A 15,085-nucleotide genomic window follows, 5' to 3' on the forward strand; every position below is an offset into this window, starting at 1 on the left:
TACAGAGAACTGATTGGTGCATTTACAATCCTTTAGCTACACACAAAAGTTCTCCAATTCCCCACCTGATTCGCTAGACACAGAATGCTGATTGGTGCATTTACAAGCCTTCAGCTAGACACAGTGCTGCTTGGTGCATTTACAATCCTTGAGCCAGACTCAAAAGTTCTCCAAGTCCCCACCCCATTAGCTAGACACAGAGTGCTGACTGGTGTGTTTACAAACCTTTGGCTAGACACAGAGTGCTGATTGGTGAATTTACAATCCTTTAGCTAAACACAAAAGTTCTCCAAGTCCCCACCCGACTCAGAAGCCCAGAGGGCTTCACCTCTCACAACCTCTGCCTCCCAGGTTCAAGTGATTCTCCTGCCTCAGCCTCCCCAGTAGCTGGGATTACAGGCGCCCACCACCATGCCCAGCTAACTTTTCTACTTTTAGTAGAGACGGGGTTTCACTATGTTAGCCAGGCTGGTCTTGAACTCCTGACCTCAGGTGATTCACCTGCCTCACCCTCCCAAAGTACTGGGATTACAAGCGTGAGCCACGGCGCCCGGCCAAGCATCCTCTTTCTAAGTCACTCACCCACGAGTATGAATTGTTTGCCCAGATTGCTTCGCTCCATCGTAGCTGATTTCAACCCAGTTGTAAGCCTGGAGCACCTGGAGAAATCAGACCCAGGTGGGATCTCAAAGGTGGAGAGGGTGGGAAAGGAGCAAAAGAAAGAGAAGGGGTGCAGAAAGGGAGGGACACAGATTCCAAAGACATACCTGGCCTGTCTGAAGTTTGCCTCCTCCAGGAAGGGAAGGCAGCATTCTCCCGGTGCTCTCTCCCTCCTCCCCCGTGTACTGCGCACATCTCTTTCCCAGACTCAGCCCAGTTGCACCAAAAGCAAGTCGCAAGTCCCATAGGCTAGTCAGACGCCCAACAACCCCACACAATGACACTTATGTGGGGAATTGTGTCCTGAGTCCCAAACGACTGACCCCTCAATGTGCTGTGGATAAGCAGTGACCACAACCAGTACCACCTATGACTGAGTCGGGGGGCTGCTCTCTAAGAACCCCAGCTGCGTGCCCTCTGGGACAAATCAGGCCACCTGGGGCTCCTTCACATCTGTCCAATGCTGCGTTAAACGTACTTTTAAACAACTTTGTCGAAATGCTCAGCTTGTAAAGTTTTAACGTAGGCCCTTGTCAATGCTTCAGAAATAAGCCTCTGGCGGCGCGAGAGAGCAAAACTCCATCAGGAAAGAAAGGAAAGGAAGGAAGGAGGGAAGGAAGGAAGGAAAGAGAGAAAGAGAAAGAAGGAAAGAAAGGAAAGAAAAGAAAGGAAACAAAGGAAAAGAAAACAAAAAAGCCTCCAGGTCATTGCTCCTCTCTCTCTCTGTGGGTCCACCCCCATGGCACCCTCCCCCCTCCCCATGGTGCAAGGTTACAATGGAAAGTGCCTCAGCTGGAAAGGTCTCAGAATGTGGCTCAGGGCAGCCACAATCTTATCAGGAGCTTTTCTGTTTGGGATCAGGGGAACCGGTGACTTTCAGAGGCTGATAAGGCGGGACCCAACTTGTATATAAGGGGCAGCTCATGCTGCTGCTCTGCACCTTCCTCCCGTCTTGCCTTCTCCCTCGAGTTGGGACCCGGGAAGAACCATGAAGTGGCTGCTGCTGCTGGGTCTGGTGGCGCTCTCTGAGTGCATCATGTACAAGTGAGTCCGGGTGGCGTGGGTGTGAAGATGCTGCCTCTCACATCACCTTTCTTTCCTCCCGTGTCTTCCTTCTTCCCTTTTTTTTCTCTCTCTCTTCAGCTGTCTCCATCCCCCTTTTCCGCCTCTCTCTCTGCCTTTTTGGGAGGCAGCCCTGCAGACATGGTTAAAACTCGGGCCCAGCCTGACTGTGGTTCCCAGCTCCAGCGCTAGTCAGCTTAACTTCTTTGCATTATGGGGCAGAAGTGGGAGCTTCTCCCTTCCTTCCATCTTCCTCTCTTAGATCAGCTGGTTAAGAGTCCAGCCTGGGTTTTGCTCCCAGCTCCACCACTAGTCAACTTAACTTCTTTGCATTGTTGGGCAGAAGTGGGGGCGTCTCCTTTCCTTCCTTCTTCCTTAGACCAGCTTCCCTTCCCTTCTGGGGCTGCCACAGCACCCGGTGAGCAGAATCCTTGCCTAATTCCTCTTCCTTCTCCAAACCACAGGGTCCCCCTCATCAGAAAGAAGTCCTTGAGGCGCACCCTGTCCGAGCGTGGCCTGCTGAAGGACTTCCTGAAGAAGCACAACCTCAACCCAGCCAGCAAGTACTTCCCCCAGTGGGAGGCTCCCACCCTGGTAGATGAACAGCCCCTGGAGAACTACCTGGATGTGAGTGTGCGGGCAAGTGGTGGGGCCAGCTCTGAGGACTTGGCCAGCAGGAAAGAGGGTGTCCCAGGGGTCTTGGAGGATGGGCCTGGGCTCTGCGGCTCCAGGCAGTGACCCAGAGTCTGCCCCCTAGATGTCAGTGGCCCAGGGCAGGCAGGAAAGCTCACAGTCAGAGCTGTTGCTCTTTTGTTCATTTATTCATTCGTTCACTCGTTCATGCAATGTTAATTTCTTCTGAGCGCCTCGTTCTATGTCAGGGCCTGTGCTGGGCTCAGGAGGAGACAGCAGTGAGCAAACTCATAGCCTAGGAGACAAACACAGTAATCAAGGGGTCTCACAAAGCAATGAAAGGAACAGGCAACAGGAGGACTACAGAGTGACGGTGTCACACTGCGAGAGTCTGCCACTTGGGCAGGGAGCCTCCCTGGAGCCACGCAGGAAGAGCAGGAGTTTCCAAGAGAACAAGACAGAACTCCACATAGCCTGATCCCTTGTGCCAAACCCTGTATCAGGTGGGAGCACAGTGCATTTGAAGGGGAGCCGAGAGGGAGGGAAGAAGGGTGCTGTAGACTGCGGTCTGAGGAGCCGAGGGGTGGATGCAGAGAGGCTCCATCCTAACTGCCTCTGATTTATCTTAAACAGGGGTGTGACAAGATCAGATCTCAGTTTCAGAAAGATCACCCTGACTTTGTTATTTGAGACCCGATAGCAAACACCCTGCCCTCCTGCAGATATTGTATGTCCCCTCTGTGACTGGCACAGGGCACAGGGCACAAAGCAGTGATGCCCGTGGTTCAGAGACTGGCCTCTGCCATCCAGCAGACCTGGTGCAAATATAGGTCCTAGTGCGTCTAAGCCACAGGACCTTGGCCAAGTCATTTAAATACTCTGAGCCTGTGTCTTGGTCTGGAAAACAGAACCACTAATATCTACCGTCAGAGGATGTTGCCAGGAATTAACACGATCATGTTTTCTGGAGTGCTTAGCATGGCGTCTGGCAGGCCCTTGGTAAGAGGCTTAGTTAGCGCATTTATTTAGTTCACAAATATTTAACAAATATTGGCACCTCTCTATGTGCCAGAGGCTATGCAAGTTGCCAAAATGATGGTGAATAATCAAAGTTCCTGGAGCTTATACTCTAAAGGGGATGACAAACAAACAACCATGTAAGAGAATTTCAGATAATGATGAGGACCATGACAAATTAATTAATTGGACTATGGGGAACAAGAAGATTGAGGGGGCAAATTTAGATAAAGTGGTCACGGAAGGCCTGTTGGCAGAGGGGACATTTGACTAGAGAGCTGAATGATTGATTTTTGATAAAAGGATCAGCCAAGGAAAGATCTAGAATAAACATTTCCTAGCACAAGGAATAGCCAGTGCAAAGGCCCTAGGGCAGGAGGGACTGGTCATCGCCAAAGAACAGCAAGCAGACCAGTGTGGCGGGAACAGAGCCGGCAGGGGGAAAATGCTGCCACTAAGAAGAAAAATACTGGTTGATTGGCTGAGGCGGGTGGATCACTTGAGGTCAGGAGTTCAAGACCATCCTGGCAACATGAAACCCCGTCTCTACTAAAACTACAAAAATTAGCCGGGCGTGATGGCACACAGCTGTAATCTCAGCTACTTGGGAGGCTGAGGCAAGAGAATCACTGGAACCCAGGAGGAGGAGGCTGCAGTGAGCCGAGGTCGCGCCACTGCACTCCCGCCTGGACAACAGAGTGAGACTTGTCTCAAAAAAAAAAGAATAAAAATACTGTCAATGCCCTTTCTTGCAACCTGCTATACACATCTAGATGTAGAAATAAGAAAACTGGACAGGTTTCCATCTTTAGGTGGTTTCCTTAGCTTCTGATAAACAATTTAAGGCACAAGCACTTAAGCTGTAACTTGCCTGGTGCTAGAAGATTCCACCGCCATCCTCTGAGAACATGCGCTGTAAGGATGGGAAGACTGTGACAGACAAGACAATGGATAAAGAGGGAACAGCAGATTGTTAGGTGCTTGTGGTGCTTAACAGAGAGCAGAGAGTAAATTGGGGGGAGCAATCAGGGAAGACTTCAAGGAGGAAGGGACGCCAGGGCTGGGATTTGAAGGATGAAGACAGTGCCTGGGAAGAGAAAGACAAGAACTGTGAGGAATGAAGGAAAAGATGGAGAGGCAGACTGAGGAGATGACCCAGAGACAGCCCCTAGGGAGGCCCTGACAGAGAGACCCCGTTCCGTGAACTGCCCTGTCCTCGCCTGGACAGATGGAGTACTTTGGCACTATCGGCATCGGAACTCCTGCCCAGGATTTCACCGTCATCTTTGACACCGGCTCCTCCAACCTGTGGGTGCCCTCAGTCTACTGCTCCAGTCTTGCCTGCAGTAAGTGCCCAGACCGCCCTACCCCACTCTCACTCCCCAGCACCAGCCGACCCTGGGGAACCCTGGACACCCACGGGCTTCAAACAGTTCCCACCTCAAGCCTGCTGGAGCCACTCAACAGGCATTTATTGAGCACCTACTACGTGCCAAGCACTGGGCTCAGGTGCTCCAGGGGGTAAAGGGATGAGTGATATGATCCCTGCGGTCAAAGACTACACAGTCTGAGGGCAGAGAGAAGCTCTCCTCAATAACCACTGCCTGGGAGAGGAAGTATGGGGGGCCCAAAGCAAGACAGGGCCAAAGGGCTGTAGAATAGCCCACCAGGAAAGAGTCCAGTGTGAGAAAATGGCTTCAAAGCCTGGCTAGGACAGGCTAGAGGTGAGTGCTGAGCTCATTTAAAAAAAAAAAAAGAATCATTGGTTCGCTAATGAAAGAGAGTTTGTCTTTGGAAGTCATGAACAATATGTGTTGCAGGTTCCTTCTTCTTCTAGTGTTTTCACCGGAGTTTTAATGAAGATGAGGTGCCTGTGGCATCATCCACATCATAACGGGAGCACTGGCTGGGGGCTAGAGGGTGAAAGCGCTCATCACTGGGCAGCCATGGGCCTGCTCCGCTCAATGTTGGTCTGGGGAGGTCCCCAGGAGGCCCTTGGGGTTGGCTGGGGAAACTGCCATCAGTGAATGGTCCCAGTAGTTCAACGAGACAGGACAGAACCTGGGGTCTCTTGGGCTCCAAGGGTCTAGGGCGAAAGGTTGCTGCTCACCTCGAGAGCCCGTCCCAGGGCCAGGGCACCCCATCCCAGGAAGACATCCAGCCCATGACCTTCACCCAGCTCTCAGAGAATAACAATCACCGCTTGTCCTTGCAGCCAACCACAACCGCTTCAACCCTGAGGATTCTTCCACCTACCAGTCCACCAGCGAGACAGTCTCCATCGCCTATGGCACCGGCAGCATGACAGGCATCCTCGGATACGACACTGTCCAGGTGGGCACCTGCAGGCTGCCGCTGCATCCCCCCATCAGGCACCCCCAAAATAAGCTTATTCCAGCAAGATGAGTCTTGGTGATCACAGAAGTAACCTGATTGGGGGTGCAGAGTGGGGGAGGGGCAGCAGAGATGTCACAGACATTGCTAGCTCAGGTGGCAGTGAGTAAAAGGGTGGGGTGCGAGGAGCCATAAGCCAGCCTCAGCTCCACCCAAGCAGAATGTTATGGAGTGTGGGGAGAGTCAGTAAAGTCTCACTTCTCTACTAGCACCTCCTCCTCTTCCTTCTTCTCCCGACATGCAGCACCCCAAGTCACGAAATCTCCACAAGCCCTCCCTGCTACTTTCGGGGCATGGCAGGGGTCAAAGGCCTGGGGTCTGGGGTCTGCTTTGCGTTTGTTCATCAGAAACACAAACACACAGTGACCATCTGTCCTCCAGCAAAATCTCACCCTGAGTCATAGACTGTGGCCATCTGGAGATCAGCTGCCATGGTTACCTCCAGCAGAGGAACCAGCATTCCAGCTGACAGTCCCTCCGCCCTCCTTCCGGGCTGATACCCTGGAAGCCAAGTCCTGCATGAGATGAACCAGGGTGGCTCTGGGCCTGAGGCTGGCACCCAGAGCTCAGTGAACATGACCCGATGGTGAACATCATCTCGGTTTCCCCACCCAGGTTGGAGGCATCTCTGACACCAATCAGATCTTCGGCCTGAGCGAGACCGAACCTGGCTCCTTCCTGTATTATGCTCCCTTCGATGGCATCCTGGGGCTGGCCTACCCCAGCATTTCCTCCTCCGGGGCCACACCCGTCTTTGACAACATCTGGAACCAGGGCCTGGTTTCTCAGGACCTCTTCTCTGTCTACCTCAGCGCGTAAGTTGAGTGGAGAGGGGCCTCCTCCCACCTCCCCCTCCAGAGGTCACAGTGTTCCTGCCCAGCAGGAGCTGTCCAAGGCTGGCTGGGATGGAGAGGGTCTTGGGAAGCAAGGGATTTGGAAAGTCAATGTCTGAGGCTGGAGAAGTGTGTCTTTGGAGAGTAATAGTGCCAAGTCTGTCTCTGATGGGCCATGTGCACTCCATCTTATTTTACCAGCGTCTTTTTTCCCTTGATGTGCACAACTCAAATGTCATCAGCCATTTCCCCCTCAGTGCCACTTCCCTCATCCTTGGCCCGCAAAGATGCCATTTAAAGTGAATACACTTGGCCAGGTGTGGTGGCTCATGCCTGTAATCCCAGCACTTTGGGAGTCTGAGGCAGCAGGATCACCTGAAGTCAGGAATTCAAGACTGGGTTTCATGGTGATAGCCAGGATGGTCTCGATCACCTGACTGCCTCGGCCTCCCAAAGTGCTGGGATTACAGGCGTGAGCCACCGTGCCCGGCCCTGGATGACTAATTTCTTCTTGCTGTCTACATTTGCTTCCTCATCTAACCTGAAACTGCAGAGATTTAGAACATGAATATTGCAATAACAAGGACTCCTGCAATTTACAACAGGAAGGCTCTTTGTCATGTATTCCTCTTGGCCAGTTAATGTTCAAGGTGGCTCTGAAACATCATCTGCCTTTATGAGCACTTAAATATTTCATGTGGGGCCATTGTATCTCCCCAGCCAGATCCCAGTTTCTCAATCTGGGCACGATTAACATTTCAGACCACCATAAGTCCTTGACGCCAGGGACTGTCGCGTGCATTGTAGGATGTTTGGCAGCATCCCCAGCCTCTACCCATGAGATGCCGGCAGCATCCCCTACCCCCACCCAATCATGACAATCCAAAATGTCTTCAGACATTCCCCTGGGGGCAAAACTGCTCCCAGCTAAGAACCAGTGACCTCCACCATCAAGTCCTTAAGAGCCGACACCGTCATGCATTCACTTCCCTGGGGTCCCCATGGCAACCAGAGTGGGTACCACCATGGAAACCACACACTCAACCTACAAGGCCTGTGTTCTTCCAAACGTAGTTCCACCACTCCCCCGCTGTATGACCTTGGGCAGGTGGCCTCACCTCCCTCAGGCTCAGTGTCCTCATGGTAAGTGGAAATAACAGTGACAGTGCCCACTGCATGGGCACTGGCCTAAGAGGAAAAGAAACCACATTAGTCACACCCCAGGACAGCCCTAGAAAGTGCCCAATCAAGGGTAGCCCTGAGGAGGCAACAGCAGATGGTCACACAAATGGACGAACAAAAAAATTCATGTCTTCTCCCCTCACTTTCCACAGCGATGACAAGAGTGGCAGCGTGGTGATCTTTGGTGGCATTGACTCTTCTTACTACACTGGAAGTCTGAACTGGGTGCCTGTTACTGTCGAGGGTTACTGGCAGATCACCGTGGACAGGTGAGACTGCCATGGACGGGCAGCATCCAGGCCTGGGTCCCAGATCCCATTTCCTCATGGATTCATAGCCAATCAGCTTTGCAGAATCCCCCCAGGAACAGCTGGCACAGGGGAACACACTCCAGGGGGAAGGTGGAAGTTGGCCAAGCCAGAGACCCCTAGAAAGACACCTCCCTGCAGGAGGAGGGAAGAGCTGTCTGGGAAGCTGAGACTCTGCAAGGGTGAGATAGCCACTGTCCTCCTAGTCACGGAGGCAGGACCATCCACCAGCATCCCTGGGGAGAGCTGGGGGACCCACCTGTCCACGCATCTCACAATTTAAGGGGCCGGTGAACCAGCACATGCTCCTCCCACTCGAGGAAACATGTCACTTTCCGTCTAGAAGTGGGGCAAAATGGCTAAGAAATTGTGTGAAGTCACTTCATTCCACCCTCCCCTTCAGGGCCTCCCCTGTCTCCCTTGCAGCTTCATTTCCACGCTGTTCTTCCCCAGCTAGCCTGCTAGGGTGCTCAGTGGTGTGGGTTTTCCCAAGAATGAACAATTTCCCAGGACAGAGACTTTCAGTACTAAAACTGGGACCAGCCCAGGCAAACCAGGACACATGGATCACCTCATGTCTGCCCAGCCATGCTAGAATTTCACCAGTTCCTCCAACACCTGCCCCAGCCCTCTGGTCTCTGTCCCTCTCTGCATACCATCCCCTGATGATGTCCTCCTTCTCTCTTCACCTGCCTGGCATTCCTGAGTGTCTGTTCCCCTGGCTGCTCCCCTCCACCACCTCTCACCCTGGACCCTGTTTTTGTTCCCTGCCTCATGCCTGGCTTATCATCTTGCCCTTCTGCCAACATAACTTATCTTGCCAGCTAGGCCGGGAGCTCCCTGCAGCCTGGAACTGTGAGGCTGTCTTGTTTCACTTGGCATTTCCCATGCCTGGCAGAGAGTAGGCACTTGGGAAATATTTGTAGGGTAAATGAATGTGGGATGAATGAGTGCGTGAACGAGAGGAACAGAAATTTCACGCATTGGCCAATGGATGGGTGGGGAAGAAATGTCTGGGCTCACCTCCTGGTTCCTCCTTGGAGAGAAGTACCCCTGAGGGCTCAGGGACCTTAACTTGCTTCTTACCCTCAGCATCACCATGAACGGAGAGGCCATCGCCTGCGCTGAGGGCTGCCAGGCCATTGTTGACACCGGCACCTCTCTGCTGACCGGCCCAACCAGCCCCATTGCCAACATCCAGAGCGACATCGGAGCCAGCGAGAACTCAGACGGCGACGTGAGTCCAGCCCCGACTGCCCTGTTCTACACTCAAGCAGTGGGTGTGCCAGGCAGAAGGGACAGAAACCCTTCTAACTTTTCTCACTCTCACTCTTTCCAGATGGTGGTCAGCTGCTCAGCCATCAGCAGCCTGCCCGACATCGTCTTCACCATCAATGGAGTCCAGTACCCCGTGCCACCCAGTGCCTACATCCTGCAGGTGAGGAGGCTCTGGACCAACCACTAGAGAGGTTCACACAGAATGTGGACACAGAGTCGCCCTCTGCAGAGGGAAAGTGCACTTCCACGAGCTGAAGCCAAGAGGCAGAGGCAGACAAACATCTGCCCTAGACAGCCTCCAGAGAAAAAGAATATATTAAAAACAAATGGAGGAATAAGAACTCGGATACAGCCCCCTAAGGGAACAAGTGAAGCAAAAGTTAATGGAGTGAAAAGAGGATTCTATTTGGACCCCTGGGTCCAAGTCCTGGGTCTGAATTACTAGCCCATTGATTCTGAACAAATTACAACTCATCTGACCCTCAGTTTTCTCATCCAAAAGTAGAGATGGCAGCTTTCCTCACCCTCAGAGTGCGGTTAGGTCAACCAAGTGAGACTGATCACATCAGACCTACCAAGGGTTGGGCAAATGGAAATCCTAATTACCGTAGACTGGGGCTTCTGACACTTCTACCATCTCTACCAGGTAGCAAATCTTTAGCTATACGAGCCACAAGAAAACTCTTTCCCTTCTGTTATTATAACGTCAGGTGGAAAACTAATTTTGCCAGTGGACTCATGTTACTCAACAAGAAGCACTGATGCCTGGGCTCCCCCACGGATTCTGATTACATTAGGAGAGGGCAAGGCCTGAGCAATGCGATGGGGCTACGGGGGTTCAAAGCTCCCCAGGTGATGTGCAGACAAGGTCGCAGCCCAGTGACTTAGTGAGGCAAGAGGGCTAATAGCTCATCCGGTTTGCCTCTGACCGGATCAGAATAATAATGAGAAAAGGCTATGGCGGCAGGGTTTTCAAACTCCTTCCTAGCAGCTGAATTCTCTCTAAGCCCCTTAGCACCAATGCTGATGTCAGGGTTCGTGTGCCTGCCAGAAACACCAGATAATGTCCAGTAATGCGTAGAAACCAGTCGTTCAGTGGATGGCTTCTACAGGCCGACTCCAGGCCAAGAACAGCCGAGTCCCTGGACATTGGGCCAGGAAGCTTCTCCTTGCACGTGCCTTACAGCTGGACCAGGGCTCCCTGGATGTTTATCACCCAGCGCCTATCACTGCTGAATCGGTGTCCCAGCTCCACTTTTATTCTCCTTTTCTCCAGAGCGAGGGGAGCTGCATCAGTGGCTTCCAGGGCATGAACGTCCCCACCGAATCTGGAGAGCTTTGGATCCTGGGTGATGTCTTCATCCGCCAGTACTTTACCGTCTTCGACAGGGCAAACAACCAGGTCGGCCTGGCCCCCGTGGCTTAAGCCTAAGTCTCTTCAGCCACCTCCCAGGAAGATCTGGCCTCCGTCCTGTGCCCACTTTAGATGTATCTAATTCTCCTGACTGTTCTTCCCAGGGGAATGTGGAGGTCTTGGCCCTGTTCCCTGTCCTACCAATAACGTAGAATAAAAACATAACCCACTGAAACAGGTTTTGTGGAGCTGCTTCTCTTTGCTGGTCTTTTTCCTTCACATTACTGGGGTTAGAACGCCAGGGCAGGGATGAAAATGACCACATCCACTTGGATGGCACCCAACATAGTGACCCCAGCAGCCAACACTTCATGATGGAGCCAGGAAGACAGAGAGGCTTCAGGGGGTTGTGCTGGAAGCATCATAAAAAGACCTGGGGGCCAAAATACTGGGCTAATTGTCTTCTCATAGAAGGGACACAGAGCTGAGATCGTGCCATTGTACTCCAGCCTGGGCGACACAGAGAGACTCCAGCTCAGAAAGAAAAAAATAGGTCACTGAAGCTCTTAGTTGAGGGAGTCAACCTCCTACTTCTCCCAAAGCCAATAAGAGATCATGAGAAGGCTGGGCACAGTGGCTCACGCCTGTAATCCCAGCACTTTGGGAGGCTGAGGTGGACAGGTCACCTGAGGTCAGGAGTTTGAGACAAGCCTGGCCAACATGGTGAAACCCTGTCTAATAAATTTACAAAAATGAGCTGGGTGTGGTGATGCGCACCTATAATCCCAGCTACTCCGGAGGCTGAGCCAAGAGAATCGCTTGAACCTGGAAGGCGGAGGTTGCAGTGAGCTGAGATCGCACCATTGCACTCCAGCCTGGGCGACAGAGCAAGACTCCATCTCAAAAAAAAAAAAAAAAAAAAAAAGAGCTCATGAGGAAAGGAAAGCAATCAGGAGAGTCAGGAAAGGCGGACACTAATGGTGATGTCCCTAAGTAGATAGGACAGGGCAGTGTTGTCTGCAAGACATGGACAGGAGAAGTGGAAGAAGCTGACACCCCACAGTCTTCCAGGATGCCCTTGTGATTCACTGGCTACCAAGACCAAGACTAACAGTTAATCTCCCCAAGGTCCTAGGCAGAAAACACTGAACCCATCTCTTTCCCCATCTGTAACCAAAGAGAAAGGTCTTCCACTTCCCTGAGCAGAGATTGTGAGACAGAGAATTCAGCATGTTCATTAGCATATATGCCCTAGAAAGGCAAAGAGGAAATGGAGCAGTTTCTCAGACTGGGCTTGGTAGCAAAATGTTCAATGGAAAACACAGTTTCAGAATAAGTATAGAACATGCTACATTCTAGGCCCTTCCCCAGGGTTCACCAGCTACAGTTCCCAATCAAAGGCTCTGACAAGCCCTGCTGCAAAGTGATCTGTTTCATTTTAACTCAGCTGAGCTTCATCTCAGACTCTCTCTTGCTAGTAAGTCTATTACAGCCCTGGGCTCCCCGGCATGCATGCTGGGAAAATTCCCATCGCTCCTGCTTCTGGTGACAGCCGACCCAGGCTTTCTGCTGAAGACACAAGCCCAGAGGCTGGAGCTGGGCTCTAGGAAGGGCGGGGGTGAGCTCCAACACCCAGTCTCCCCAGGGTCACTCTCACCCTCCCAAGCCCATTTTCCATAGCTGAATAAACTTTAGGAAACATAAATTTCATCTCATCCCTTCCTTGCTTTAAACTCTTAATGCCTTCTTGCCATTGCCGTTGGAATAAAACAGCAAATCTTTGGCATAGTCCCACGTCCTGTGTGCTCCTTTCCTTCCAAACCTTCCCTGCTTCACTCTGATCCCGTTACCCCAAGCTCCCTCCACCCTGGCCTCCCACGGCCACAATAGCCCAAGTGTTTTCCCACCTCCAGACTTTGCACATGCTGTTCCCTTTGCCAGGGTTGCTTTTCCCTCTTTCTTGACTTGCTAACACCTAGCATCTGCAGACGTGGCTTAAATGTCACTTCTCAGCCAGGCTTGGTGGCTCATGCCTATAATCCCAGCACTTTGGGAGGCCGAGGTGGGCAGATTAACTGAGGTCAGGAATTTGAGACCAGCCTGGCCAACATGGTGAAACCCCATATCCACTAAAAAAATACAAAAAATTAGCTGGGTGTGGTGGTGGGCACCTGTAGTCCCAGCTATTCAGGAGGCTGAGGCAGGAGAATCGCTTTAACCCAGGAGGTGGATGTTGCAGTGAGCCGAGATTGCACCACTGGACTCCAGCCTGGGCAACAAGAGCAAAACTCCGTCTCAAAAAAAAAAAAAAATGTCACTTCCCTGTAAAAGTGATCAGCCCTCCCTCACCACTCTCTCAGACAGCCTGGGCCTACATTTTCCCTCATGGTACTTGGCACTACCTATAACCATGCATTTCAGTGTTTAAGATTCACAAGGACAGGGATGGTGATGGTTTTAATTAGGTTTGAAGCCCAAGCAGCAAGAGCCGGGCTTGGCACATACTAGGAGGTCAATAAATATTTGCTGAATGAGTGATTAGAGAAGACTTTTTGAAAGGAAACATCTCAGATAGGATGAGAGTATGAGAGTGGGGATATGGTTTGACAAAGGCCATGTGAATAACAACAGGTGGGTCAGCTCCCACCCCACCCCCACCAACATTCCATCCTGGTCATATTGTGTCATGGGATAAGCAGGTGGATTTCTCAAGTTTCTGGGAAGGAATTTCACCCTGTCCTGGCTTCTTTGCTGGATTTGTTTTTCTGATATTTCCCATGTACCTACTTTGAAGCTAGGCAGTGTGCTAGGCTCCGGGGATACAGGCAGGTCTTCCTGGATCCTATCTGTTCTCCTGCACCTGATCCCAGCCTTCCTTCCTCCCCCATCTCAACACCAGCAGCTGCAGCTCAGCCTCTCTCTCCCAGCACCTCTTCCATTCCCACCCTGGGATTCCTGAACCCAGTCACAATCTAAAGAGGTTCCTCATCAGACAGATCATTTGACCGGAAAGCCCTGCACCAACATATCTGATTTCATCCTCCCTATGTTGCTGCACAACAGAAGATGAATTCACAATCCTTTCCTGCAGTCTCAGGCCTCTGCTCCATGCATCCTCCCCAAAGGGCCCTAGGGGGCGAAGCACAGCTCCTTCTATCCTTTTCATTCACACTCGTCCAGGAGTGTTATTTTAATCTCACAGGTCTCCTGCCCCATCCATCCTCACCTGTCCCAAATGATCACTCCACACGCTGCTGGTAGGAATGTAAACTGGCACCACCCTAAGAAGCATGATGTGGCTGTATCTATCAAAATTAAAAATGCATATGCCGGCCAGGCACGGTGGCTCGCATAATCCTCACGCCTGTAATCCCAGCACTTTGGGAGGCCGAAGCAGGTGGATCACCTGAGGTGAGGAGTTTGAGACCAGCCAGGCCAACATGGTGGAACCTCATCTCCACTAAAAATACAAAATGAGCCAGGCGTGTTGACACATGTCTGTAATTCCCAGCTACTTGGGAGGCTGAGCCAGGAGAATCTCTCGAACCCGGGAGGTGGAGGTTGCAGTGAGCCGAGATGGCACCATTGCACTTCAGCCTGGGCGACACAGCGAGATTCTGTCTCCAAAAAAAAACAAAGGAATGATAAATGTTCAAGATGATAAATATGCTAATTACTCTGATCTGATCACTAAACATTATATGTACAGAAACATCCTTATGTACCCATAAATATGTACAATTATTACATGTCAATTAAAAAGAAAACAGCCAGGCACAGTAGCTCATGGTGTAACCCCAGCACTTGGGAAGGCCAAGGCGGAAGGACTGCTTCGGGCCATAGTTCAAGACCAGCCTGAGCAACATAGCAAGACTTCATTTCTATTGTTTTTAATAAATAAATAAAAGGAAAAGAAAGAAGATGTGTATACAAGAGAACATTCATAGAGCACTGTTCCTAAGAACTCCACACTGGAAGCTACCCAAATGCCTATGAACTGAAAAAGAGAAAATAGTGGGTATATTGATGCAGAGGAATAATACACAGCAATGAAAATGACTGAGTAACAACTCCACACGCCGCCATTCGTGGGTGCCTCTCCTAAACATGATTTTGAGCAAAGAAGCGCAATGCAAACTAAAGTGCTTGTTATGTGGTACTGCTTAGCAAAAGTACAAAAACAGGTGAAACGAATCTTTGCTGTTTGGAAATCAGAGTAGTGATACGCTTGGTTTGGCCCTAGGATAGTGACTGGGAAGAGCCTGGGGTGGGGTCCGGGGGTACCTGACATGCTCTTTTGCTGGGTCTGGGTTCTGGTTACACGTGTGTGCTTGGTTTGTGAAAATTCATCAAGCTGTTTCTTA

At 51.3% G+C, this 15,085-nt stretch overlaps 1 protein-coding gene across 1 annotated transcript; it reads left to right on the forward strand.

Moving 5' to 3' along the window:
- The first annotated feature begins 1,545 nt into the window (after positions 1-1,545).
- LOC107973353 (pepsin A-5) lies at positions 1,546-10,956 on the forward strand. The gene is made up of 9 exons (XM_024347184.3): positions 1,546-1,704; positions 2,187-2,349; positions 4,601-4,718; positions 5,588-5,706; positions 6,382-6,581; positions 7,934-8,050; positions 9,182-9,326; positions 9,429-9,527; positions 10,644-10,956. Exons 1-9 carry the CDS (start codon positions 1,649-1,651, stop codon positions 10,791-10,793), a joined length of 1,167 nt encoding a protein of 388 aa, XP_024202952.3. The 5' UTR covers positions 1,546-1,648; the 3' UTR covers positions 10,794-10,956.
- Positions 10,957-15,085: the final 4,129 nt, after the last annotated feature.

This window comes from Pan troglodytes, chromosome 9, assembly GCF_028858775.2.
Source record: "Pan troglodytes isolate AG18354 chromosome 9, NHGRI_mPanTro3-v2.0_pri, whole genome shotgun sequence".
NCBI classification, from domain to species: Eukaryota; Metazoa; Chordata; class Mammalia; order Primates; family Hominidae; genus Pan; species Pan troglodytes.

Excerpts from the sequence above, each read along its gene's own strand:
- LOC107973353 (XM_024347184.3), top strand. The coding sequence starts at position 1,649 with ATGAAGTGGCTGCTGCTGCTGGGTCTGGTGGCGCTCTCTGAGTGCATC. Across the intron at positions 2,350-4,600 it reads CCCTGGAGAACTACCTGGAT|ATGGAGTACTTTGGCACTAT; the intron begins GTGAGTGTGCGG and ends TCGCCTGGACAG. Across the intron at positions 9,528-10,643 it reads CCAGTGCCTACATCCTGCAG|AGCGAGGGGAGCTGCATCAG; the intron begins GTGAGGAGGCTC and ends CCTTTTCTCCAG.